Source organism: Ursus americanus, chromosome 23, assembly GCF_024610735.1.
Source record: "Ursus americanus isolate L20-20 chromosome 23, mUrsAme1.1.p, whole genome shotgun sequence".
Taxonomy (NCBI): Eukaryota; Metazoa; Chordata; class Mammalia; order Carnivora; family Ursidae; genus Ursus; species Ursus americanus.
In genome coordinates, this window is record NC_142149.1 from 5,399,730 (window position 1) to 5,424,670 (window position 24,941).

Sequence of the window (24,941 nt, forward strand, 5' to 3'; positions counted from 1 at the left end):
GGGAACAGGTGCTTCCAAGGGCTTCGGGTCCCTTGACTCGGGGGGGGGGGTATGTTGGCAGGTCACGGAAAGATCATGAACAGCCCCTCCCCACCACCTCTGTCCTGGGTATCTCAGATCAGGCCAGGAACGGTCTCCAGCCCTCTGTCCACCTCCCCCTTGGCAGCAAGTCCCTGGTAACCCCTTGAGGAGAAAAACACTGGAAAACTCAGGAATATATCACTTTTATTTCCTGTTCTTAAAACCAGAGGCAAACGAACACAAGCATATCGTAAGTACAAGACAACTACTCAGAACTGCCACACACACCCTCACCCTCTCTGGGATCAGGAAAATGTCCTCTCTCCCACTTGCCCCGCTTCCTGTTTAACTTGGACTCTTCACTGGAATGCTACTCTTCCCTAGAAAACATTTTAAAGCCATAAACACCAGCAGGGGGCACCCTTTCACTGGGGGTCTGGCTCCGCCTTGCCGCCAGCGGGGGGGCAGGCTTCGCGCTCTCCTTGGCGGCTGTAGTTCCAGTGCCAGGGGACGCAGTCTCCACCGCACCACGTACCCCCTGGCGCACGGAGCTTCCGTGCCCCCATCTCGAAACAGCATCGTCAAGCCCAACCAACAACACCGCAACTTGCTAACCTGCAGGCAGAACTAACTCAAACGCAGCCCTCTGGAGGCTGAGGCCAAGCTCCTCTGAGCTTTGCTCTCTCCCAGATACTTCTGGGGAAGTGCGTGGGGAGGCAGCGGGGGCGGTGGCTGGAGAGAGGCCTGCAAGCTTGGCCCGCTCAGCGGCAGTACCGCTCCAGCACGCACTGGTGGGGGGCCCGGGGGGTGTCGGTGGACGAGAAGTACGGATGCACGAGGGCAGCCTTGGCTGAGATCCGCCGGCTGGGGTCGTACTGCAAGAGTTGCTGTGGAGGAAGGGGGAGGAGGAAAGAGCCTGAGCCTTGGTGTGGCCAGGCCCGGAGTGGAGTTACCCTCCAGGCCCAGGTGCCCGGCCCCAGGCCCCAGAGCAGCTGCCTTCAAACCAGAACAGGGCACAACCACGACCTCCGGGCTCGAGAGCCAGTTCTGGCCACTCCCAGAATCTGGGGACAAAGAACTAGTTCTAGGCCGGCCTGGGAAGTCATCCCCATCTCCTTCAGACTAGAGGCTGAGTCCACCTGTCCTCTTCCTACCTGAGGTTCCCAGGCCTCAGCCTACTTCGGGTTGGGACAGATTTCTCCCCCTGTATCAGGAAGGAGAGGGCCAAACCTGTCTGGGGAGCATACTTGCGGGTGGAGCAGGAATGCAGAGTCCCAAAGCCCCACCTAGGCTGTGGAGGAACCCCGCGCCAGGGAGTAGCCAGGACGGCGTGCTAAGAGCCTTGGCTGGAGGCATACACCATCCTGCTGGCACTGGGTGGGTCGACATGCACAGGCCTCTGTGTATGAATGATGAAAATACTGCCCTGCCTTCCTCTGGCCCAACACCAGATTAAAGAGACAGATGTGGCTCTGAATCTTTGTGGGCAATGGATGGCTCTGCCCGAGGGCTCCCAGTCAAGTCTGGCCTGGGTCAGCCCGACTGGTCAGGATGATGCAATAGGACAGGTGAGCACAGACTGTGGCAGGGGCTCAGACAGCAGGGAACAGCCTCACGTGAGGAGCAACTACATGGAGGAGGCATGCTCCCTGCCTGCGAAAGTTTACAGAAAAAGGGTAAGTATCGGGCACTTGGGTGTTTGCCTTTGGGTCCTGGGATCGAGTCTCATGTTGCTGGACTTATGAGGGGAAGGGCCTCCAGGCTGAACGATCAAGATGCACAGGGATAGGGACAAGCTAGTTGTGTTCAGGTGTCAGAAAAGCGACCAGCTGGACTCAGGAGGAGCAAGGGTGACACAAGGGGCTGGCTGACGAAGAGACACTTCCGGTGGGAGCAGCAGTCTTTCTTACCCTCCGCTGCGTCCCACCAGTACCTACCATGAGCAGGTCCTTGCCCTCTGGTTCCAGACCGGGCACAATCTCCTCCAGCCCCTTCCTGGTCCACTTGGGGAAACTGCCCTTGTAGTCAGGCAGCTGGGTGACCCCCGGCCACATGGCTTCACTGGGTGTCCCCAGGGTCCGAAAGATTCGGAAGAGCTGGTCAATCTCAGAGTCACCGGGAAACAGGGCTCTGCGGGTCACCTGAAATGAGGAAGAGGAGGTGTGGGGGTCCAGTCCCCTCCCGTGTCCTACAGAATCCAATCCCAGCTAAGATATCCTTCCCAGGGCTGTGCTAAGAATCCTGGCCTTTTCTGGAACAAGGTTTGCTTCCTTAGTCCCGTAGCCAGTCCCAAACACCCCTGAATCCACCTCTCACAGGAGAATCAGATCCCACTCCCACCCCAGCAGGACCCGGCCTGTGGCCTCCCCGTGGCCACGTTTGTCCCTCCTTCTACCATCTCGGCAAAGATGCAGCCAATGCTCCAGACATCCACAGCTGTGGAATAGAACTTGCTGCCCAAGAGGATCTCAGGGGCGCGATACCAGAGTGTCACCACCTGTGAGGGCAAGGAGACCGCGTCCTTCAGGGTGGCTGAGTGCTCGGGGGACGTCGCTTCAGCGGTCCTCCGTCTCCCCTCGGTCCTGCAGTACCTCGTGGGTGTAGGTGCGCAGGGGCACCCCGAAGGCTCGAGCCAGTCCGAAGTCAGCCAGCTTGATGGCGCCCAGCTCATTGATGAGCAGATTCTGGGGCTTCAGGTCTCGGTGGATGACCCGATGAGAGTGGCAGAAATTCACCCCCTGCAGCAGCTGGAGGAGGTAGCTCTGCCCTCCGAGCGGAAAGAGGAGCCGGGTGAGCGCGAGGCGGGCTGGCGGAGCGGGGCGTTCGCGGGCCTTCCCCGACCTTCCCTCGCTACCTTGACCAAGTGCAGGGGCAGCTCGGAGGCCGGGGCGGAGTCCATGTACTTCTTCAGGTCCTGGCTGAGGAACTCAAACACCAGGTAAAGCTTCTTCTCACTGTGCACCACGTCCAGCAGCCTGGCCAGGGGACACCCGTCACCCCACGGCTCCCAGCGGGGCCGCGACAGGCCCAGCTTCCCCCCTCCTTCCCCCACCTCACCTGACAATGTTGGGGTGCTTCAGCTCTTTGAGCAGGGAGATCTCCCTGATGGCCGTGCTTGGGACTCCCTCCGTCTCCCTGCAGGAAAGGGGGGTACAGCAGTGGCGGCAGGGAGCCAAGAAGGGGGCTTCGGGCCCGACGGAGTCACCTGCGTGTTCCGTGTTCCGAACCAGCGGCCTGGCCCCGGCAGCAGGGCACTGCGCTCCCCAGCGCGTCCTTACACCGCCCAGGGCCCTGGGCAAAGCCGGAATGGGGGCAGTGAGGCGCCCGGCACACTCACTAGTGCTGGGGGTAAAGCCCGGAGGTGGGGGCAGGGGTCGCCCCCGGGCGGGGTGTCTCAGGGGCCGTGGCGGCAGCACTCACAGATCCAGCCTGATCTTCTTGAGGGCCACAAGCTGCCCTGTCTCCTTGTTCTTGGCCTTATACACCACCCCATAGGTGCCCTCTCCGACCTTCTCTACCTTCTGGAACACGTCCATAGCCGCAGAGCTGCCCAGGAAACAGAGCGCGCCTGGGGCATTCGCCGCCACACCCAGCACTCCCGCTGCCCCTCCGGCCCCCACAGAACCCCCTGTCCAGCCCCCACCCAGGCCCAGGCCCGCCACTGCCCCTCCCTCATCCCCAGGAACCCGCCCAACCCAGGCCTCTCCCCCCTCCCCAGGCAGGAAGGTGCCTGGCTACGGAGCGCAGGAGGGCCCAAACTCCTCAGCAGAGCCCCCACCTCAGCCCCTCAGGGCCCAGGCTCTGGGGGCCAAGGCTACCCAGAAGGGTGGCCTAGGGGGCTGCAGTCAGCCCCGGGGCAGAAGTCAGGGGTCGGGAAGGGTTTCTGGAGCCACAGTCCTGCCCTAGGCCGCACGGCCAGGGTGAGGGGCTGTGCCCCAACTGTCTGGGGACGCTCGGCCTCCTCTGAGGGCAGAACTTCGGTGGGGGCAGCCCCCCTGTGTCCTGAGCCCGCCACCCGGGCCCTGGGGGCCCCTAGCACCCCTCCCACAAACCCCAGCCCAGAAATCACCAGAAACCCTGTGCTCCTGGGGCCTCCCTGCTGGCAGACTGCCTGCGCCGCGGCTCCCCCTCCTGGTCCCCGCCGGCGCTGCACCACGTGCACACAAGGCAAGGTCTCCCCCACTGGGGCCTTTATTCATGAGGACCTTCCAGAACCCTCCATATTCCCACTCGAGGCTCAGCCCCCACACCCCACAGCGCAGCCTCCCGCAGGCTCCTGGTGGGGCGACAGGGTGTCTGGAACAATCCAAATTGGCAACCCCTCCTCTCCGGCTGCAGACAAAGGCTGTCACTCTGGGAAAGGTCCCGCGTCTTCTCAGCTCAGGCATCTCCAGTGGGCTTGGCCTCGGGAGCAGGTTGGGGGGAACGGTTGCAGGAACTGCCATTTGCTACTGGCTGCTGACCCTCTCTTGCTGGTACCGCCTCTGCTCCCGGACGGCTTGCTCGAACAGGGGCAGATTCATTCCTTCCACACAAGTCAGCACCCGGGCCTTGACCACGGAGCCTCCGTCTGAAAGACACAAGCGCGAGGCACTAGCAGTGACTGACCCCTGTGCCAGCAGCACACCTCACGGACGCATTCGGCTGTCTCCCCGGGACTCGCTCTCGGGCTGAGTTTGAAGGACGGCATTCGGGATACCGGTAATCTTTCCTACTTGGGCTTCGGAATGGTGGGCCCAGCGCACACTATCACATGTGTCTGGAACTCAGGGGATAGCCTGAAAGTCCCACTTCTCCACGGAGGGAGGGCCAGAGAGATGGATCCTCTACCTCCATCCTTTGTCATCTTAATTCCTGCCACCTGTAGGCCCCAAGTGCCCGGGGTTGAGGAGGGGTCTCAGTCACCATCCCAGTTTTCCATGTGTACTAAAGGAAGGGCCCTCTTGGCATACTGGGCCCCACCGGCATTGGAAACTGGGGCAAAGAGAACCTCATAATTAGTAAATCCAAGGGGAGGGCTTGGCCTTGTAGGGCAAGTCATGCCACCCTGGAGAGGGCCTGGGAGGTGCTTCTAGCACATGCTGTGTTGACCTGATGGAAAGATTTGTCAATGCGCAGGTGACATCGAGCAGGAAAGGCATCTGGGCCTGCCCTAGCAGGTTGGTTGTTGGGTTGTTGTTTTTTTGTAAGTTGGCTCCACGTAAGTTGACAGCGCAACTCAACTCACAGCCCTGAGATCAAGACCTGAGCTGAGATCAAGAGTCAGACGCTCAACCAACGGAGCCACCCAGGTGCCCTGATTTTTCTTTTCTTTTTTTCGTCCACGTTCTTTACGCTCCCTGGTCATGTCAATGAACACATTCAATGTTCGAGGACATCCTGTTTCCTTCTGATGCGGTTTTGAGATACAGGCTCTCTGGTTAGATAGGTCATGCCTTGCCTTCCTCCTAGTCTAGACCACTTTCTTTCCTTCCTTCCTTCCTCCCTCCCTTCTTCTTTTTTTTAAAGTAGGCTCCACACCCAACGTGGGGCTTGACCTCATGACCTCGAGATCAAGAGTTGCACACTCTACTGACCGAGCCAGCCAGGCGCCCCATTTTTTCGATTTAACATAGTGCGGGGGCAGAATTCAGAGTGTCAGACTGTCTAGATTCCAGCCTTCAACACAGGCAGATGAACTTGTTTGAAACAGGAGGTGGCCTCTGCGTGCTCAGGTGGTTGGCCCCGGTGCTGGGCTGCAGAAACTGTGCGGCCTACAGAGGAGTGGGTGTGTGAGGCTACCTTGATCCATCCACCTATCCAGCAGTGTAGACTGTTGACTCTTTCTGGAGCCCTGAGGCAGGCTCCTCACTCAGCAGGGAGTCTGCTTGAGTTCTCTCTCTCCCCCTGCCCCCCTGCCCTCTTTAAAAAGAGAAACTTCCTTTGACTTAATTGCACAGAACTTTTTTTTTTTTTTAAGATTTATTTATTTTGGGGGCACCTGGGTGGCTCAGTCGGTTATGCGGCTGACTTCAGCTCAGGTCATGATCCCAGCGTCCTGGGATCGAGCTGCACGTTGGACTCCCCACTCAGTGGGGGGTCTGCGTGTCGCTCTGCCCTTTCCCCTGCTCGCGCTCGCTCTCTCTCTCGCAAAAATAAATTTAAAAATCTTTAAAAGAAGATTTCTTTATTTTAAAGATTTTCTTTATTTTAGAGAGACAGAGCACACACGAGGGAGAAGCAGAGGGAGAGGGAGAGAGAACCTGAAGCAGACTCTGCACTGAGCGCAGAGCCCCGCGCCAGGCTCGATCTCATGACCGCGAGATGATGGCCTGAGCCAAAACCAAGAGTCAGACGCTTAACTAAGCCCCCCAGGCGCCCTGCACAAAACTTCCCTTACATGACGCCCCGTCAGCTCTTTCCTCCCGCCAGCCTGGGGAAACCCACCCGCCTAGATCCATACTGAGGAACATACTGTTTCTCTCTGTAAATGAAAAACATTATTAAACATGGAAGTGACCTTAAGAATATGATTATCGCAAGGGACGAACCAGGCAATTCTGTCAGTCCATCTGCAGGTCCTTGTAACTGGGATGCAAGGAACAGGGTGTGAAGAAACACTGCAGGCAGGGGAGAACAGATTCTACAGACAAGACAGCTAGCGTCCTTTAGGGGAATTTCTTTCAAGTTCAACAAACCCGGAGCACCCGAGGGCCTGAATGACAAGGACGGTGGGAATGCAACGGGTGGAGGCGCAGGCAGGAGAGAGGGAAGGGGTGATAGGGAAGAACAGATCTTCTTTTAGGGCACCCGCCCCAGCGGGGGAGGAGAGTCATAGCGAAGTGGGGACACAGGGCAGAAGATGATGACACTGTTACTGTTATTATCTTAATATAGGAGAAGCTTGAGTGATTTCTACGCTGAGAAGGAAGAGGCAGTGGTAACAGGTTAAGGACTCAGTTGAGAGGGCAAAGTCCCCGTGGGGGCCAGGCCGTGAGTCACAGCACAGGGAAGACCGGCCCCTCTGCCTCCCAGACAGGAAGAAAGGAGCCACTGGCAGGTGTGGACACAGGTAATTTTAGGAGGGGCTGCTGCTGCGGCCTCCGTTGGACCTGGGACGTAGGAAGTGAGGCAGTCACTTATGCTGAAAGGGGCAGGGGTCTCCTGTGACAGGTGAGTCCCAAAAACAGCTGTTGCCGATGGTGGGAGAGGGTGGACCGGGACCCGTGGAGGGCCCCAGCGCAACGAGAGGCCTTGAAATCATGCCAGGAACCCACCGAGCGCGTGAGCCTTCTCCATCAGCAGTCGGTGGGACCTGCGAGGGCGGAGGGTGGGGCTTTGTCAGGCAGCGGTGATGGAAGGCAAGGGCGGGGACCGTCCGCCAGGAAAGGGGTTGCCGTGGCATGAGGCCTGGCTGGAGCGGGGGAAAGTGAACAGGAGAGAAGGCGGGAGAAAAAGGAGGAGCCCCAAGTGCACAGGCTGAAGAGCAGGGAGGTACAGGAGTCACGGCTGTAGTTGCAGGTGGCAGAGGTGTGGCCGTGGCTGTGGCTGGCAGAAGTGGGACAGAACCGGTTGGCCGCAGAGGACAAAGGTGTGAATGGCAAACCCGAGCAGCTAGCAGGCTGCTGGCCCCACCTCTGGGCCCTGTGGCGTGTGTGACCTGGGAGACTGACCAAACTCCACCGGGAACTGCTGTCCTGGGAAAGAGCCAGGTTTCAGGCACGTCCCGGTGAAGGTGAGGGCGTAAAAAGGAGCCTTTCAGGGAGGAGTGAAGTTTCCAGAAGACAGAACAGGAAGCCTTGCGAGGGCTGGGAAGAGCAGTCAGCTAGGAGAAAACCAGGCAGGGAGGATTTATGGGATTTATGGCAAGGGCTCGAGGGTAGCCTCTCGCTGTAGGCAAGGTCACCTGCAGCGTGGGAATTCTCCTAGGGACTCTGGAGCAGAACTGAGGAAAGGCTGCGTCCCAACACCTCCACCCTGGGCAGGAAGCCCTCAGGCTCTTGGATGGTGCCCCAAGCACGTGTCAGAGCCAGTGGGTTTCTGACATGGCAGCCATTTCTTCACGTTTTTGGCCTCCTCGGCTCACTCTGTGCACAAATTTCAGGACGGTGACTTTGTTTACTTTTCTTTTTAAGTTTTATCTATTTAAGTCATCCCTACGCCCAACGTGGGGCTCGAACACACGACCCCGAGATCAAGAATCACATGCTCTTATGACCGAGCCAGCCAGGTGCCCCAGAAAGGTGACTTTGGGTGGCCTCTTGTCTGTCCTCAGAGCTGCTAACCTTGCCACCTGACAGACCCATGTCTAGTTGCTGTCTGTGTCCCACGGGACTCGCGACCTGATGGGGACGGACGCACAGAGGTTTGGAAGCAGCCGGGCAGGAGCGTCGCAGACTAGGGACGGGGAGCGGCCTGCATGCTCAGCCCACACTCTGCCCCTCCCTCCTCATCGTTCTTTCCTTCCGTGTGTCAGTTTCAAACGATGAGCACATCTTATTGAGAAATTAGAAATTTAGGGGGAAATTTTTTCTTTTAAGAAAGAAAAAACACATAGATTGTGATGAAAAGGAGAAGCAGTCAGGTAGCCAGAGGCCCCGGAGAATGCTGCCGGGCCTGAGGCTCGATCATTCAGGCTCGGGTCTGGGGGACGGAGGCAAGGACACTTGTGAGTGTCACTGCCTGTGCCTTCCAGGTGCCTTGGGGCTGACACATCTGCTTCTACAGTGTGGCCTTTGGGGCAGGCCCAGGTGTTGCTGGCTGACCCGGGCTGTGCTGCGTTCCTGCCGTGCTTTCAGGGACCACGGAGCGATGCGAGCAGCCAGTGATAACTATCGTTGCCTGGATTCATGATTTTATCAGGACTTTTAAGGAGGTGCCTTTCGACATTTCCTGCATTTAGGCACTGTGATTCTTCTCTGAAGAACTTTCCCTCCTCACCTGTGAGCTGTCCCTGAACTATAATCCATTCAGAAAAAGGCAGGGGAAAGATGTTTTAATGCAACCAGGAGGAAGCAATCGGCCAATTCCAGACCCGAGCTCTCTAATAAATGGCATTAAAAAAAAAAAGGTGGAGGACAGAACTGTCCCAGAGACTTGGGGTATGGAAGCCAAATCCAATAAATGGATCTGAACTAACCAATTTTAAAAAGTCATGGAGGGAAGGCAGTGAACACGGACGAGGTATTCGATTCTATCAAGGGACAGCTATTTTGTTGGGTCTGATTGTGGCAATGGTAGAGGCGTATGAGGTGTTTACGGGGAAATGAAATGATGTCAGATTTGTTCCAAAAGACACTAGCAAAATAAATAAATAAATGCAGGCGGTGGAGACTCGGCAACAGCAGACGGAGGGTCCGTGCTGAATCTGGGTGATGGCTACAGGGAGGTCCACTCTACCATTCCACTTTTGTGCTCATTTGACTCAAAAATAGTAAATGAAAAAAATTACATGTGTTGAACTTACAAAGTTTTTCTTCCGTTTTTCTCCCCACCAGGAATTCTAAATGTCCACTCCAGGTCCTGTTCTTGTCCTGGCCTGCTGTCCCACCTTAGTTTCAACGCCCCTTTCTATATTTGCAATCGGACCTTAGCATCCTGGACACTGGGCAGTGGGCTGCTGGGACCTCCCAGGATTCACTGCAGGGCTGCGGGTACAGGTGACCTGGGCTCGAGTCAAAGTGGAAATCATTTGTGCAAAGGTCCTTTGTACCCATTCCTACCCCTGTTCCGGACGCCTCTCTCAAATGAATATGAGGGCAGGTACTCTGTGAACTAACTCAAAGGCTTAAGCCTGAATAAAGATTAATTTTTATTAAACCAGAGATAATTAAAGTAAGCACCATCTAATAACATTTTTTCTAGCACATTTCATCCAGAGTTAAAAACCATCACGACTTTTAGAAAGGACGTTAGCGGTATAAAGTAAGAAACATAAATGTTTGCATCCTTCGATAGAGCAATTCTATTTTTAGGAAACTATCCTGAAGAAATAATCAGAAAATGGACAAAGATAGCACATGAGGATATTAATCGTAGCATTTTTACTATATATCGAGGTAGATAGATAGTTTTATTAAATCTTTTACTTTTTTTTTTTTTTTGTAAGTAGGCTCCATGCCCAGCGTGGGGCCCAATGCAGGGCTTGAACTCATGACACTGAGATCAAGACCTGAGCTGAGATCAAGAGCCAGACGCTTAACCGACTGAGCCACCCAGGTGCCCCGACAGATAGATTTTTTTTAAGATGTTTTTCTCCTCTGGCTATAAAAGCAATACATTTTCATTATAAAATGCTAATAAAATACAAAAAAATCCCACAGTCCCACCACCCAGAAATAACTCCTATTAATATTTCGGTGAATATCTTTCAAACTTCTGTGTATATAAAAATATGTATATTGGGGTGCTGGCTGGCTCAGTCCATACAGCATGCGACTCTTGATCTTGGGGTTGTAAGTTCAAGCCACACATTGGGTATAGAGATTACTTAAAAATAAAGTCTTTTAAAAAATGGGATCATACGATACATACTATATTGTAAACTGATTGTTCTTAGTAAGATATTATGAACATCGGGGCGCCTGGGTGGCTCAGCTGGTGGAGCACCCGACTCTTGATTTCGGCTCAGGTCATGACCTCAGAGTCGTGGGACGGAGCCCTGCATTGGGCTCTGCACCGGGCATGGAGACTGCTTGGGATTCTCCTCTCCTTCCCCCGCTTCCTGCTTCCCCCCCGCCCCCTCCTCCTCCCAATGCTCTCATGCTCTCTCCTCTCAAAAAAAAGGGGGGGGGGCGCCTTGGTGGCTCAGTTGATGAAGCATCTGCCTTCAGCGCCGGTCATGATCTCAGGTTCCTGGGATCCAGACCGAGTCAGGCTCTCTGCTCAGCAGGGAGTCTGCTTCTCTAACTCTCCCTCTGTGCTCTCCCTCTGTCTCTCTCAAATAAATAGAAAAAAAACTTAAAAAAAAAAGAAGATACTGTGAACATCTCTTCATGTCAACCAATATAAATTTACACCATTTTTAATGGCTGCATAATATCCTAATGGCTGCATAATATCCTACTGACTGAATATACAATAATTTCTTTATCCAGTAAATGTACACTGTAAGAGCAAAAAATGGAAATAATATAAATGTGCATGGTCTTGTGAATTGATACACATTTAATCTATAAAATATTATATAGCCATAAAACACTATTATATCTAAAAAATTTTAAAAACATGGAGAAATGTTCACAATATAATGTGAGGACTAAACAACCAGATACAACATTACATAGTATGTATAACACGAACCACGTAAGGGAAGGTGACGCCCAGATAGGGAGGCAAAGAATTCATTCAAGTACCTCGGTTTTAAAAAGCAACATTCGGGGGCGCCTGGGTGGCGCAGTCATTAAGCGTCTGCCTTCGGCTCAGGACGTGATCCCAGCGCTCTGGGATCGAGCCCCACATCGGGCTCCTCTGCTGGGAGCCTGCTTCTTCCTCTCCCACTCCCCCTGCTTGTGTTCCCTCTCTGGCTGGCCGTCTCTCTCTGTTAAATAAATAAAAATCTTAAAAAAAAAAATGTTTAAAAAAAGAAAAAAAGCAACCTTCAACTTTTTTTTTTTTTTTAAGATCTTATTCATTTATTTGAGATAGCGAGAGAGAGAGCACTAGTGGGGTGCGGGAATCAGAGGGAGAGGGAGAAGCAGACTCCCCACTGAGCAGGGAGCCTGATGTGGGGCTCGATCCCAAGACCCTGGGATCATGACCTGAGCCGAAGGCAGACGCTTCTCTGACTGAGCCACCCGGTGCCCTGCAACCTTCAACTCTTCATGCCAGAGAGCTTCTCCCAGGTTGTTGGGATTCCTTCCTTTCTATTTCTCTTACCCTGACTTCCTGGCCTGTTTTTCCAGCCCCATCCTCTCCTTGCCTTAGTTTTCTCATCTATGGAACAGCGACAATGGGACTCAGTTTAAGACCTGGTGGGCAAATTCAAAAAGACCGAAGCAAGCCGTGTACTACCAGGCCTGGCATGAGGCAAGCCTTCAGAAATTAATGATTTCTCTCCCCTCTCACTTCCCTAGAGCAGGTCCACTGGGCCGATCACATCCGTTTCCATGAGTCTTTGAACTTGTGGACTGATGTGGAAGGGAAGCTAGCCCCAGTGAGGGTCTCCTGTTGGGGCAGAAGCCAGGCCCAGTCCTCACTGAAGACTGCCCCGCCCCGGACCCAGCGTGAAAGGGGACTGTGAAGCCACGGCTTACCCTGGTGCTGGAGCTCTCCGAGGACAAGGTACAGGGAGTCCACGTGGGCTTGGAAGGGCTCCACCAACTTCGTGCAGACCAGAATCTGGTGCTCGTCAGATCCGTGCTGAGCTCTCAGGGTCACCCGGGATTGGGTCACGTCATAGAGGCACAACCTGCAGGTTGGGGAAAGTGCGATCATTTCTGTCCACACACGGAACCACACGAAAAGCTCAAAAGGTTCTGGGAGGCCGATAAACGCAGGGGCCTCTGACCAGAGAAATAAAAACGGCAGCAACAAGTCGGAAACAGTGTTTTCAGTCTATACTGTGAAGGTACAAATGATATGCGGTACAAGCACCTGGTTAAGGAGTGTGGCCGAAAGTATACGCTGAGGTAACAGCACCCCGATTAAGATGTGGCCCATTTCTGGGGCGCCTGGGTGGCTCAGTCGTTAAGTGTCTGCCTTTGGCTCAGGGCGTGATCCCAGAGTCCTGGGATCGAGCCCCACATCAGGCTCCTCTGCTGAGAGCCTGCTTCTTCCTCCCCCATACCTCCTGCTTGTGTTCCCTCTCTCGCTGGCTGTCTCTCTCTCTCCGTCAAATAAATAAATAAATAAAATATTAAAAAAAAAAAAAAAAGATGTGGCCCATTTCCATCACCCCCAAAAGTTCCCTTGTGCCACTACTCTGAAGTCAATCTCCGCATCTCCCATGCCAGCCAACCCCTGATCTGCCTTGGTCCCTGCAGGGGCGTTTTCCTGCTCGGGCACCTCCTAGAAAGATCACAACAGCGTGTATCCTTGCGTGTGCAGCTTCTTGCGGTCCGCATAATGGTTTCGAGATTCGTTTGTGCTGTTGGGTAAATCCGATCCCTTCTGTCGTTCAATTTCACTCTGCTGAAATTATTGAAAATAATTTGTGTATCCATTCGTCAGACTGTTTGGTTTGCTTCTAGTGTTGGGCTATTAGGAATAAACAGGTATGAACTTTGGTAGACAAATCGCTTTGCTGACACATGTTTTCATTTCTCTTAGGTAGGTACCCAAGCAGGAGTGCAGGGTCCTAAGGTCAACCTGCCTGTTAACCTCTCAAAGAAACTGCCGAACTGTTTTTCAAAGTGGTTGTGCTGTTGTACACTCCCAGCAGCGATGTGTGCGGGGTTCCGGTGACTCCACAGCCCGGCCGGTACTTGCTATGGTCAGTCTTTTTATTTTAGCCATCCTAGTGTCCTAGGGGGCATGACAATACCATAGCACTGTGGTGTGTGTGTTTTTTTAAAGATTTTATTTATTTTGGCTATTATTTATTTTATTTTATTTTATTTTATTTTATTTTATTTTGGGCGCCTGGGTGGCTCAGTCATTAAGCATCTGCCTTCGGCTCAGGTTGTGATCCCAGGGTCCTGGGATCGAGCCCCACCTCAGGTTTCCTGCTCAGTGGGGGGTCTGCTTCTTCCTCTCGCTCTGCCTGCTGCTCCCCCTACTTGTGCGCGCTCTCTCTGTATCAAATAAATACATAAAATCTTTAAAAACACACACACAAAAGATTTTATGTATTTATTTGAGAGAGTGCGAGAGAGAGCGAGCACGAGCACAAGTGGGAGGGAAGGGCGGAGGGAGAGGCAGGCTCCTTGCTGAGCGCGGAACCCAATGCGGGGCTCGATCCCAGGACCCTGGGATCCCGCCCTGAGCCGAAGGCAGACGCCCAACTGACTGAGCTACTCAGGCGCCCTCGCTGTGGTTTTAATTTGCATTTCCCTGTGACTAACGATGTTGAGCATCTTTCCATGTGCTCATTACCCATTCGTGTGTGTGTACATGTATGTATTGTTGTTTACTTTTCATATGACTGCGAAGTGTTATGTATATGCTCTTTTGTGAAGTGTCTGTTCAAGTCTTTTGCCCCCTCCTTTTTAACATTCCGTAACATGCTTTTCCCCTTGGTTTTACTTAGGTGTAACTGAAATATAATAAGCTGTACATATTTAAGGTACACAACTTGACATCTGACATTGGACACACTTGAGCAACTGTCCACATAATCAGTAATGAACATACGGTTTCATCACCCTGAAAAGTTCCCTCCGGCATTTTCACAATCCCCCAACATGTCACACCCAGGCATCCTTGCAGGCAACTGGCCTGCTTTTTTTTCACTACAGATTTTTTTTGCATTTTCTAAACTTTTACATAAATGGAGCCATACAACATGTAATTTTGGGGGGCCTGGTTTCTTTTCTTTTCTTTTTCTTAATTTTTTTTAATTTTTTTTTTTTAAGATTTTATTTATTTACTTGACAGAGAGAGAGACAGCCAGCGAGAGAGGGAACACAAGCAGGGGGAGTGGGAGAGGAAGAAGCAGGCTCATAGCGGAGGAGCCTGATGTGGGGCTCGATCCCACAACGCCGAGATCACGCCCTGAGCCGAAGGCAGACGCTTAACCGCTGTGCCACCCAGGTCCCCCTCTTTTCTTTTTTTTAAAGATTTTATTTTTTTAAAGTAATCTCTATACCCAACGTGGAGCTCAAACTCACAACCCTGAGATGGAGAGTCGCATGTTGTACTGACTGAGCCCACCAGGGGCCGCATTAGATGTTTAGCTTTTAAAGACACTGCAGGTGGTTTTCCAAAATCATTGCGCCATTTTAGATCTTCCCCGGAAGTGTACAGGAGTTCCAGTTGCTCCACACCGTCACTGGCATTCGGTTTCATCAGTCTCTCTGAATTCCGCCACTCCAGTGGGCATATATAGAGCAGTATCTCGTTGTGGTTTTAGTTTGCATTTCCCTAACGATGCTATACACATGGGGTGTGATCACACACCCAACCACATACTCATCTACGCCCCCACACACGAGCGCGTCTAAATTAACTGCCAAGGTTAGCAGTGGCTGTCTAGACACTGAGATTACAGGTGATTTTTGCTTGCTTTCTTTTTCAATCACGTGTTTTTCAATCCACTTCTATGGATTGTCTACATTTTTTCCAATGAACAAATATTAATGTTTTAGCATTTAAAAAATAAGTTGAGGGCGCCTGGGTGGCTCAGTGGGTTAAGCGTCTGCCTTTGGCTCAGGTCACGATCCCAAGAGATCGAGTCCTGCATCGGGCTCCTGCTCAGCGGGGAGCCTGCTTTTCCCTCTCCCTCCACCCTTCCCCCCTGCTCATGCTTGCTTCTTCTGCGCACTCTCTCTCTCTGTGTCAAATAAATAAATAATTTTTTTTTTTTAAGTTGACAAGGGATGCCCAGCTGGCTCAGTCAGGGGTTCGTGCGACTCTTGATCTTGGGGTCATGAGTTCAAGCCCCACCATGGGTACAGAGATTACTTGAATAAATAAAACTTAAAAAAAAACAAAAACCAAACTAGACAAACTTATAATAACACCATTTTAATTGTTTTTTTCTGGCGGGTGTGTGTGTGGGAGGCACTTACACATCCCCCCACCATGTGAAAAAAACCATTCTCACCTGCCGAATGTTCTCAGTGTGCCCCCATCAGGAACTTGGCCGGCACTGACTTCCCAGGGGAAGTAGTAGATTCCAGGTTTGGGCAGCATCTCAAAGAGCTGAGAGGGATTTCTGAAGATTCCTGACAAACCAAGCAGACCCCAAGACTGAGATTAGCAGATACTGGAGACCAGTGACACCTACAAGGCTAGTTCTAGTGGTAGTTTAATATTTGAAGATATTTAAGAGTGGTAGTTTAATATTTTAAAATACTTTTTGATTAGTAATGCATTCACTAATTTAAAAAAGCAAAACGATATAAAAAAAAATCTGGGGCACCTGGGAGGCTCAGTCCGTTGGGTGTGGGACTCTTGGGTTTCAGCTTGGGTCGTGATCTCGGGTGCTGAGATTGAGCTCCTTGTCGGGTTCCTTGCTCTGCACGGAGCCTGCTTGGGACTCTCTCTCCCTCTGCCCCACGAGTAGCCCCCCATGCATACGCGCGCTTTCTCTCTCAAATAAATAAATCTTAAAAAAAAAAATCTACATGGAGAACTGTCGTCCCACTCAACCCCTCTGCAATCCATTCCTACCCTGATGCCCCGAAGAAGGGTCTATAAAAGGGCAGACGGTAACTCACCATCTGTCACAACTGTTCAACACGCCGTTGTTCCTTAAGCTTTATTTACAAAAACATGCAATGAGCTGGATCTGATCTGTGATGAAGTTTGCCAACCCTGGTCCTTAAAGAAAATCATTTTTATTCATTTCTTATGTAACCTTCCAGGGTTTCGTTATGCAAATAATAACAAAGACACGATATTTAATTCCCCTCTATACTATAAATTTCTTTTTTTTTTTTTAAGATTTTATTTATTTATTTGAGAGAGAGAGAGCAGGAGCAGGGGTGGGGGGGAGAGAAAGAGGGAGAATCTCCATACCCATCACGCAGCGTGGAGCCGGACTTGGGGCTCAATCTCATGATCCTGAAATCATGACCTGAGCCGACATCAAAAGTAGGATCCTTAACCAACTATGCCACCAGGTGCCCAGCCCCTTCCCTCAATACTATATATGCTGTTCTGTATTTTGATTTTTTTTCCATTTAACACTTTTTTAAAAGATTTTATTTATTTATTTATTAGAGAGAGAGAGCGCGCACAAGCAGGGAGAGCCACAGGCAGAGGGAGAAACAGGCTCCCTACTGAGCAAGGAGCCTGATGCGGGACTCGATCCCAGGAACCTGGGATCATGACCTGAGCCAAAGGCAGACGCTTAACCGACTGAGCCACCCAGGCGCCCCAATGTATTTTGACATTCTTTCACAATTGTACATAAAGTGAGTCTCCCTTTTTTCTTCTTTTTTTTTAGTAGGCTCTACACGCAGCACAGAGCCCAGTGTGGGGCCTGAACCAACAGTCCTGAGATCAAGAGCCGAGCTGAGATCAAGAGTCAGACACCCAACTGACCGAGCCACACGGATGCCTCTACAGGTTTGTTTTTGTTTTTTTAATATAAATCTAAAACTACTCTAAAGTAAAAAGTTTATTTTGAAAAAAAAAGAAAAAGAATTTTAATTTTTTTTTTTTTTTAAATGAAGACCCCGACGCACCTGGGGAGCTCAGTTGGTTGGGCGTCCAACTCTTGATCTCAGCTCAGGTCTTGATCTCGGGGTCGTGAGATCAAGCTGCTTGCAGGGCTCCCCCTGGGCATGGAGACTGCTTAAGATTCTCTTCCTCCCTCTGCCTCTGCCCACCTCTAAAAAACAGCCAAACCTGTAAAGATGGTACATCATACCCGGTTTTCCCTATAATTAACATCTTACATTAACAGGACACATTCGTCACAATTAATGAACCTGTACTGACAGGTTATTAACCCGACGTCGCACTTCATTTGGATTTCCTCAGTTTTTTCCCTGATGTCCCTCTTCGCTCCATAGACCCTTCCAGAATACCACACTACACTCAGTTGTCTCTTGAGACTCCTCTGTGCTGCGACAGTTTCTCAGACTTTCCTTGTTTTTTACCCCTGAGAGTTTTGAGGTGTCCTACTCAGGTATTTTGTAGAATGACGTTCCGTCTGGGTTTGTCTGGTGTCCTTCTCAAGGTTAGACTAGGGTTATGAGGTTTTGTTAGTAATTTTAAAAAGAGAAAGAAAACACTGGTTCAATAAGTCTTGTGGTAACGATGCACAGGACACTTGGCGGGCTTCTTATGATGAGGCATTGTATGCGGTCATGTGGCAAGATCTCCAAGACAGACCATCAGGAAAAAAGGTAAGGAGCAGGCATGTACATATGAAATGTACATCTGTGTATGCGTGAAAGAACACTCCAGAACATGGGGATCCACGTGTAGACAATGTTCGAGAAGTGGGGATTCAGGAGTAATTATTCAATGACAAAGGGACCCTGAAGGTGACAGGCTTCAACTGTTCAAGAGGATAAGCCAAGGGGCGACAGAAAGACAGGAAATGGCAATGAAATCGTCCCAAGTGAGATCCCTGCAGAAGCCGGATGACATAGCTTTAGCACAAAAGCTTAATGTTAGGGCTGCCTGGGTGGCTCAGCCGGTCAAGTGTCTGACTCTTGATCTCAGCACATGTCTTGATGTCAGGGTCGTGAGTTCAAGCCCCACGGTGGGCTCTGCACTGGGCATGGAGCCGACTTAAAAAAAAAAAGAAACTTAATGTTACCTAGAACCTTGCACAACTGGCTTCGGTATCGTCTAATGAGGAGGTCATAGGGCAGTGTCACTGACCAATTTTCAAAGATCATTTCAAGACCGTGTGTACAGAACAACAGCACAGGGGCAACTGGCCCAGGGCCAGTCCTACTGCAGATACTCTATGTCCCTGCGACCAGGGAGCAGAGCCGTTCCTGTCCCCAGAAATGAGAGAGCCCTCAAATCATCTCTGGCATGAGAGAAAGAAGCAAAAAAAAAACAAAAACAAAAACAAACCACAAAGCAAAATAAAAAATCAGTCAAGAGAAGAAAAAAATGTATTGGTTCCTGTTTTGGGATAATGGGGACAGTTCTGTCCGATCTAGTAAAAAGGTGAAAATTTAGACCCTTTTTTAAGAGTAATTTTTCTAGGGGCGCCTGGGTGGTTTAGTCAGTTAAGTGGTTTCAGCTCGAGTCGTGTGTGATCTCAGGGTCCTGGGCTCGAGCCCTGCGTTGGGCTCCCTGCTCAGTGGACAGTCTACTTGAGGATTCTCTCTCTCTTCGCCTCTAAAATAAATAAACCTTAATTTTTCTACTCTCTAGTACCACATATACTATAAGCTACGCTGTAAGTAACTATGTCATTAAATATTTTTTTAATTATCATACAGAATTGACTCTTTGGAGTGGTATATGCTTTTGCAAATTTTAAATAAACAAGTTTATTTATTTAAGTAATCGCTATACCCACATGGGGCTCAAACCCATGACCCCGAGATAAAGAGTAGCATACTCTTGGGGTGCCTGGGTGGCTCAGTCGTTAAGCGTCTGCCTTTGGCTCAGGTCATGATCCCAGGGTCCTGGGATCGAGCCCTGCATCAGGCTCCCTGCTCAGGGGGAAGCCTGCTTCTCCTTCTCCAACTCCCCCTGCTTGTGTTCCCTCTCTCGCTGCCTGTCTCTCTGTCAAATAAACAAATAAAATCTTAAAAAAAAAAAAAAAAAGAGTAGCATACTCTTCTGACTGAACCAGCCGGGCACCCATCATTGATTATTCATTCATTTCTTTATTTTTAAAGATTTTATTTATTTATTTGAGAGAGAAAGCACGCATAAGTGGGGTGAGGAGCAGAGGGAGAGGGAGAAGCAGACTCCCCACTGAGCAGGGAGCCCGATGTAGGGCTCGATCCCAAGGCCCTGGGATCATGACCTGACCCAAAGGCAGACCCGTCACCGACTGAGCCACCCAGGTGCCCCAATTTTTTATTTTATTAATTTTTTAAAGATTTATTTATTTATTTATTTTGGGGGGGTGAGGGGCAGAGGGAGAGAATCATCAAGCAGACTCCCCGTGAGGGCAGAGCCCTACGCAGCGCTCGATCCTACAGCCCATGAGATCACAACCTGAGCTGAACCCAAGAATCAGACACCCATCCAGCTGAGCCACCAGGCGCCCCACCCGATTTTTTTTCCAAACAAAAGTTGCTATGTGTTTATTAAGACATTTCTGTTAATTTCCATAAGCACAGCTGGCTCAGTAAATCATTATCCATATGTCATCAGACATGCAAGAAATTTTGTGAGAAGTATTATCAAGACTGGCTTTTCTTACGGCTTAGCCGGGTTTCACGTACAGTCTTTGCAAATCTGAGTAATGGTGTAAGCTACATGGCAGAGCCTTGCCCTTTTCATTGCCCAAGGCAAAACTTTCACTGCTGGGAGAAAAACCCACAGCATGAACAAGAGAGACAGTCTTCTTTTTTTAACGACTGGGAAATCTGAAAATACCGTAGAGGAAGGATGGGAATGATGGAGACGGGGTCTGACTGCTGCTTTCTTTTTTTTCTGAAGCAATCGGTAAGATTTCTGTAGTAGGACTGAGTCAGAAAAATAATACCTGTCACTAAGTTCCTGATAGCTTTTATCAGCTTTGGGTTTCTTTCTTGGAGATAGGAATCTTGATTGTGTATGCTAACTACTCCACAACTAAAACAGATTACCAGTTTATTATAAAAGGATGAAAGGAACAGCCAGACGGAAGAGATGCGTGGAGCAAGGTATGTGGGAAGGGGCGTGGACCTTCTCCCTCGGAGCACACCTCAGTCCCAGCACCTCCTCCTCTTCACCAGCCCGGAAGCAACTCAGAAATGTTTTGTGTGTGTGTGTGTGTGTGTTTTTAAAGATTTTATGTATTTGAGAGAGAAAGTGAGAGAGAGCATGAGCGGAGACAGAGGGGCAGAGGAAGAGGGAGAAGCAGACTCCCTGCTGAGCAGGGAGCCTGCTCTGGGGGCTCCATCCCAGGACCCCGGGATCATGACCTGAGCCAAAGGCAGATGTGTAACCGACTAAGCCACCCAGGCGTCCCTCATAAATGTTTGCAAAGCTACAATTCTTTATCAGCTTATATTGCACAATGAATCTTCAACATTACAAGGCAAGTTACAACACAAGACTTGAACTTTGGCCTCAAAAGATTCTATCACATGGAGATTCTTACTATTTATTTATTTATTTATTTGAGAGAGAGAGAGAGAGAGTGCATGAGCAGGGGGGAGGAGGCAGAGGGAGAGGGAGAAGCAGACTCCCTGATGAGCAGGGAGCCTGACTCGGGGCTCGATCCCAGGACCCTGACATCACGACCTGAGCCAAAGGCAGACGGTTAACCAACTGAGCCACACAGGCGCCCCAATTACTACAAATTTTAAAATTTAATCTCAACTTCATGAATTTTACCAAATAAAAAGATTGTTTTACTATGTCTTGATAGGTTTTGCAATCACCAGAGTAAAAAATATATTCAGGGAAGAATCATCAATGGATGTTACACGTACTGGGTAAAAAAGTCTGACGAGGAATAGGATATTTACATGGTTTCAACATATCTGCCCATGGACTGCCTATTAATTACAAAGAGAAAAATGATCCACTTCACAGTCACGGAAGTTAGCAAATACAGCCTTCGTGTACTGCCTGGGTATAATGCACTGAGACAGACACATTGTTTTTGTGGTATTCCTGCAAAAAATGCATCATCTGAATCTAATCATGAAGAAATAGTACACATCTGAATTGAGGGATGGTCTATAAAACAACTGGCTTATCTACTTTGAACATGTCAGTCACAGAAGACAAACTGCTCCAGTTAAAAGAGATTAAGATGAAGGCAGGCGTCAGAGTGGTGTGTATAGAAACCGGGCACAGCACCGACTGCCAGCAAAGTGCCGGAAGCTGAGAGAGGCAAGGAGCAGCTCTCCCTCACAGTCTCGCAAGGATCCAAAGCTGTCGAGGTCTTGGACTTCTAACCTCCACAACCATGAGATAATAAATGTCTGTTACTTAAGCCACCCAGCTGGGGGTTGTTTGCTACAGAGACGCTAGGAAACGAACACAACAAAATAGAATTCATGTTGCTGGACTGGATCTGGGTTGCAGGAGAAAATTGTCATAAAGGACATTGTTGGACAATTATAAATTCATGAAAAGGTTTGTAGATTAGATAACAGTATTGTATCAATAGTATTGTATTTCTTTCATTTGATAATCGCTGTTCCCCTGTTCTCTTTGTCCATTTCCATGGGTCCTGAAAAGGAGAGGAAATAGGCACAGGTGGGTGGGTGATGTTTTAACCAGAACCAAGTCCTATGGCTCTAATATGACCTCTATGTCGCCCCTCTCTGTCCCTGGCCGCACCACTGTCTCCCATCCGCTCAAGCCTACCAGTCACTCTTGATGCCTTCCTATTCTCATGGTCTCATCTGACCCGTCACGAATTTCTGTCAATTCTACTTCAAAATACATACTGGGTGGCTCAGTCGGTTAAGCACCTGCCTTCAGCTCAGGTCATGATCCCAGGGTATTGGGATTGAATCCCGCATGGGGCTCCCTGCTCAGCAAAGAGTCCACTTCTCCCTCTGCCCCTCCGCGCCCCCTCCCCCCGCTCTCTCTCTCTCTCTCTCTCTCAAAATAAATAAATAAAATCTCTAAAAAATACATATGAATCTATGCACTTCACTCCCTCCAAGCCACCACAGTCCAAGCTTTCATCAGCTTTAAAACTGATCTCGGCTTCCACTATTTTCCTTCTATTGCTCACTCTCTTCATAACAACCATAGTGATATTTTAAAAGGAAACTGCCAAAGGGAGTATTTTCTGCCAGAACCTCAAGTCTGAATCTAACAATGCCTCTAGATACAACCAACAGCTTACAGAAAATACAGAAACAGAGGAACATATCAAAGATATCACCGAGATTGGTAAAATCCAGATTGTGGGGAAATTCAATGCGAAAGATGACCTACCTTTTTCCTCTCTTTCTTTCCTTATTTTTTTTTTTTTTTTTAAGGTCATGCTGGTCGTGACCCTGAGATCAAGACCTGAGTTTAAGACCTGAGCCACCCAGGTGCCACTTGACCTAGCTTTTTCAAATAACTTGAAGAAAAAAATTGTAGAGTGGAAACCGATACATTAAAAGAGGCTTAAGATTCTTATCAATCTGCAACTGCAACGTGTAGACTTTGTTTGGACCCTGATTTGAACAAACTGTATAGAGAATTTTTTATGAAACATTTGAATATTGGTTGTAATGACCACAAGAAATTTTTGTTAACATTTCCAATTGTGATAATGGTATTGGGATTGTGTTAAAAATAGTTTAAAGATACATACTAAAAGTCTTTATGGACATGATATCAGATTTGCTTAAAATTAACATGGAGGGGAACTGGGTAGAGGTACAGTGGATAATTATTGGACCTGGCTGAAAAGCAGATGGGGTTTATTGTATTATTCCTTCTACCTTTGTACATGTTGGAACATTTCCACAATTAATATTAAAAAAATGTGAATCAGGTCACAAAACCCCACTGAAAATCGATTAAAGACTTCCTATTATAAATTCCTATTAAAATTGAAAGTCTGTGTCGGCTCACAGTGCCACACGGGGTCTGCACCTGGCCTACCTCTCGGCTCTCACGTTTGCTATCACACTTCCTCCAGCTGACCCTCACCCTCAGGCCCTGCACACTTGCTTTCCTCAGACTTGAGCAGTCTTCCCCAGACCTTCACATAACTGGTTCTCTTTCCCTGTTTAGGTCCCAGTTCATCCTCCCCCTCTTCAGCAAGGCCTTCCCTGTCCACCCTACCTAAATCAGCATTCTCCACCACCCCCAGTCCCTCTATCCCCTCAGCTTGATTTATTTTCTTCATTTAATTTACTAAGTAATAGAATTTCAAAAACTGTGATTTGTTTACTTGTTTAATGCCTCTGTCTCCCACTAGATTATCAGCTCCATGAGGGCATTATTATTAATTAATTAGTAATTAATTAATCAGTAGCAATGCCTTGTCCTGATATATTAAGAGTCTGGGGCAAAAGGAAAAATCAATAATAATGATCTTGTCTGTATTAATCTTGATTAGTGCTCCCATAAATTATATCAGAGGTGAGTGCACTTACCTTACCCTATTCCCAGTACTGTTACTAAAAACTGATGCAATAAATAACAGCATGAAGTGCATAGTTTTAAAAAACAGGGGATTAGTATGTTGTTTGAAGTTAGAAGGGTATATTAGGGAGAGATAAAGGAGATGGTTTAGTGTGCTCTATCTTCATTACAGTGGTATGAAGTCAAAAGGTAACTAAAACGAACAAATCAAGAGCTAGCAAGTATTTTAGGTAGCGATTTTTTCGAAATCAGAGTTAAAAAAACACAACAGGTTAAAAGTGGCTGCCTCTGAGAATGGGGAGCTTTTGCTTTTCACTACAAATTCTCCGACATTAGGTTTCCTAAACAAAGATATCTATTACTTTGATGACGACGGTGGTAACTGTGAAAGCAGAAAAGTCTGGATTCCAAGACCTCTCAACCGCCAGCTGGGTCACATTCTGGTCCACACCCACCCACACAAGGGGAGGAGGGCCCCAGTCCCACACCCAGCTCCCGGAAGCCAACGCTTCTGGCAGCAAGGATGCCATTATCTTAACAAAAGATAACTGGAGGCCTCCTCCCAGGGCGACTTTTGTCCTCCAATCTGGGAGGGTGTGGGGAAACCCTACGACAACCCTCCCGAGCAACGCCGCGTGGCCCAGAGGCTCAAACCACCCCCACCCCCCGGCCCCCATCAAGGACCTTCAGCCCTCGGAAGACCTCTACACTCGGACCCGGAAGCGGCGGGACGGACAAGTCCCAAGGCGCAAGCGCACTCCTCCTCAGCCGCGTTGTCCCGCCCCTTCCCTACCTCCTCGCCAACCGGTCGGGGCGTCGCGGCGGCCTCGGGTTCCCTCTTTCCGCTCCGCGCGATCGCGTGACGAGGGAGGGGCGGGTTACCAGGAGCGCCTGGCCTTCCTCCCTCCCCGCCCCCAGGGCAATTTCTTGACCGTCTTCCGGGGTTTCCGCCCCGGGGGGCCGCTCTAGGGCTCCCCTGGACCAGAGCGGACAACTCGCCCGCCCCACTGCGGATACGGTCACCGCGCCCACGCCGGCGCCGTGTCCGCCTCGGCCGCGGTCGAGAGCGCGCCCACCCGCGGCGGTGAAGGAGAAGGGGCGGGCCGGGGCGGGCTGGGGCGGGCCGGGGCGGGCCCAGGCGAGCGGGGGCGGGC

The 24,941-nt window shown here is 50.1% G+C and overlaps 2 protein-coding genes and 1 long non-coding RNA gene across 10 annotated transcripts; 1 reads left to right on the plus strand and 2 right to left on the minus strand.

Annotated features, from left to right (window-relative positions):
* Positions 1 to 208: 208 nt before the first annotated feature.
* CDK3 (cyclin dependent kinase 3) lies at positions 209 to 4,228 on the minus strand. 3 transcript variants are annotated; one of them, XM_087854087.1, is made up of 8 exons: positions 4,091 to 4,228; positions 3,442 to 3,567; positions 3,079 to 3,312; positions 2,876 to 2,996; positions 2,613 to 2,783; positions 2,417 to 2,518; positions 1,959 to 2,162; positions 209 to 908 (listed from the first exon to the last, which is right to left on the minus strand). In XM_087854087.1, exons 2-8 carry the CDS (start codon positions 3,555 to 3,557, stop codon positions 783 to 785), a joined length of 1,074 nt encoding a protein of 357 aa, XP_087710213.1. In that variant the 5' UTR covers positions 3,558 to 3,567; positions 4,091 to 4,228; the 3' UTR covers positions 209 to 782. The 3 variants fall into 3 exon arrangements, with proteins under 3 accessions (XP_087710213.1, XP_045670048.1, XP_045670049.1); XM_045814092.2 differs by lacking the exon at positions 4,091 to 4,228 and having other exon boundaries at positions 3,442 to 3,693; XM_045814093.2 differs by lacking the exon at positions 4,091 to 4,228 and having other exon boundaries at positions 3,079 to 3,156; positions 3,442 to 3,665.
* On the minus strand, positions 4,190 to 24,883 carry TEN1 (TEN1 subunit of CST complex). 5 transcript variants are annotated; one of them, XM_045814101.2, is made up of 5 exons: positions 24,581 to 24,873; positions 17,292 to 17,437; positions 15,704 to 15,824; positions 12,255 to 12,409; positions 4,190 to 4,591 (listed from the first exon to the last, which is right to left on the minus strand). In XM_045814101.2, the coding sequence occupies exons 3-5, from the start codon at positions 15,790 to 15,792 to the stop codon at positions 4,470 to 4,472; spliced, it is 366 nt and encodes a 121-aa protein (XP_045670057.1). In that variant the 5' UTR covers positions 15,793 to 15,824; positions 17,292 to 17,437; positions 24,581 to 24,873; the 3' UTR covers positions 4,190 to 4,469. The 5 variants fall into 5 exon arrangements, with proteins under 5 accessions (XP_045670057.1, XP_087710215.1, XP_087710214.1 ...); XM_087854089.1 differs by having other exon boundaries at positions 17,292 to 17,384; positions 24,581 to 24,718; XM_087854088.1 differs by having other exon boundaries at positions 17,292 to 17,454; positions 24,581 to 24,717.
* On the plus strand, positions 12,407 to 22,682 carry LOC123803003 (uncharacterized). Of its 2 annotated transcripts, XR_006782732.2 has the most exons (5): positions 12,407 to 13,432; positions 17,051 to 17,172; positions 17,877 to 17,957; positions 20,296 to 20,399; positions 21,110 to 22,682. It is a non-coding gene; the product is annotated as an uncharacterized LOC123803003 (long non-coding RNA). The 2 variants fall into 2 exon arrangements; XR_015721239.1 differs by having other exon boundaries at positions 20,296 to 22,682.
* Positions 24,884 to 24,941: the final 58 nt, after the last annotated feature.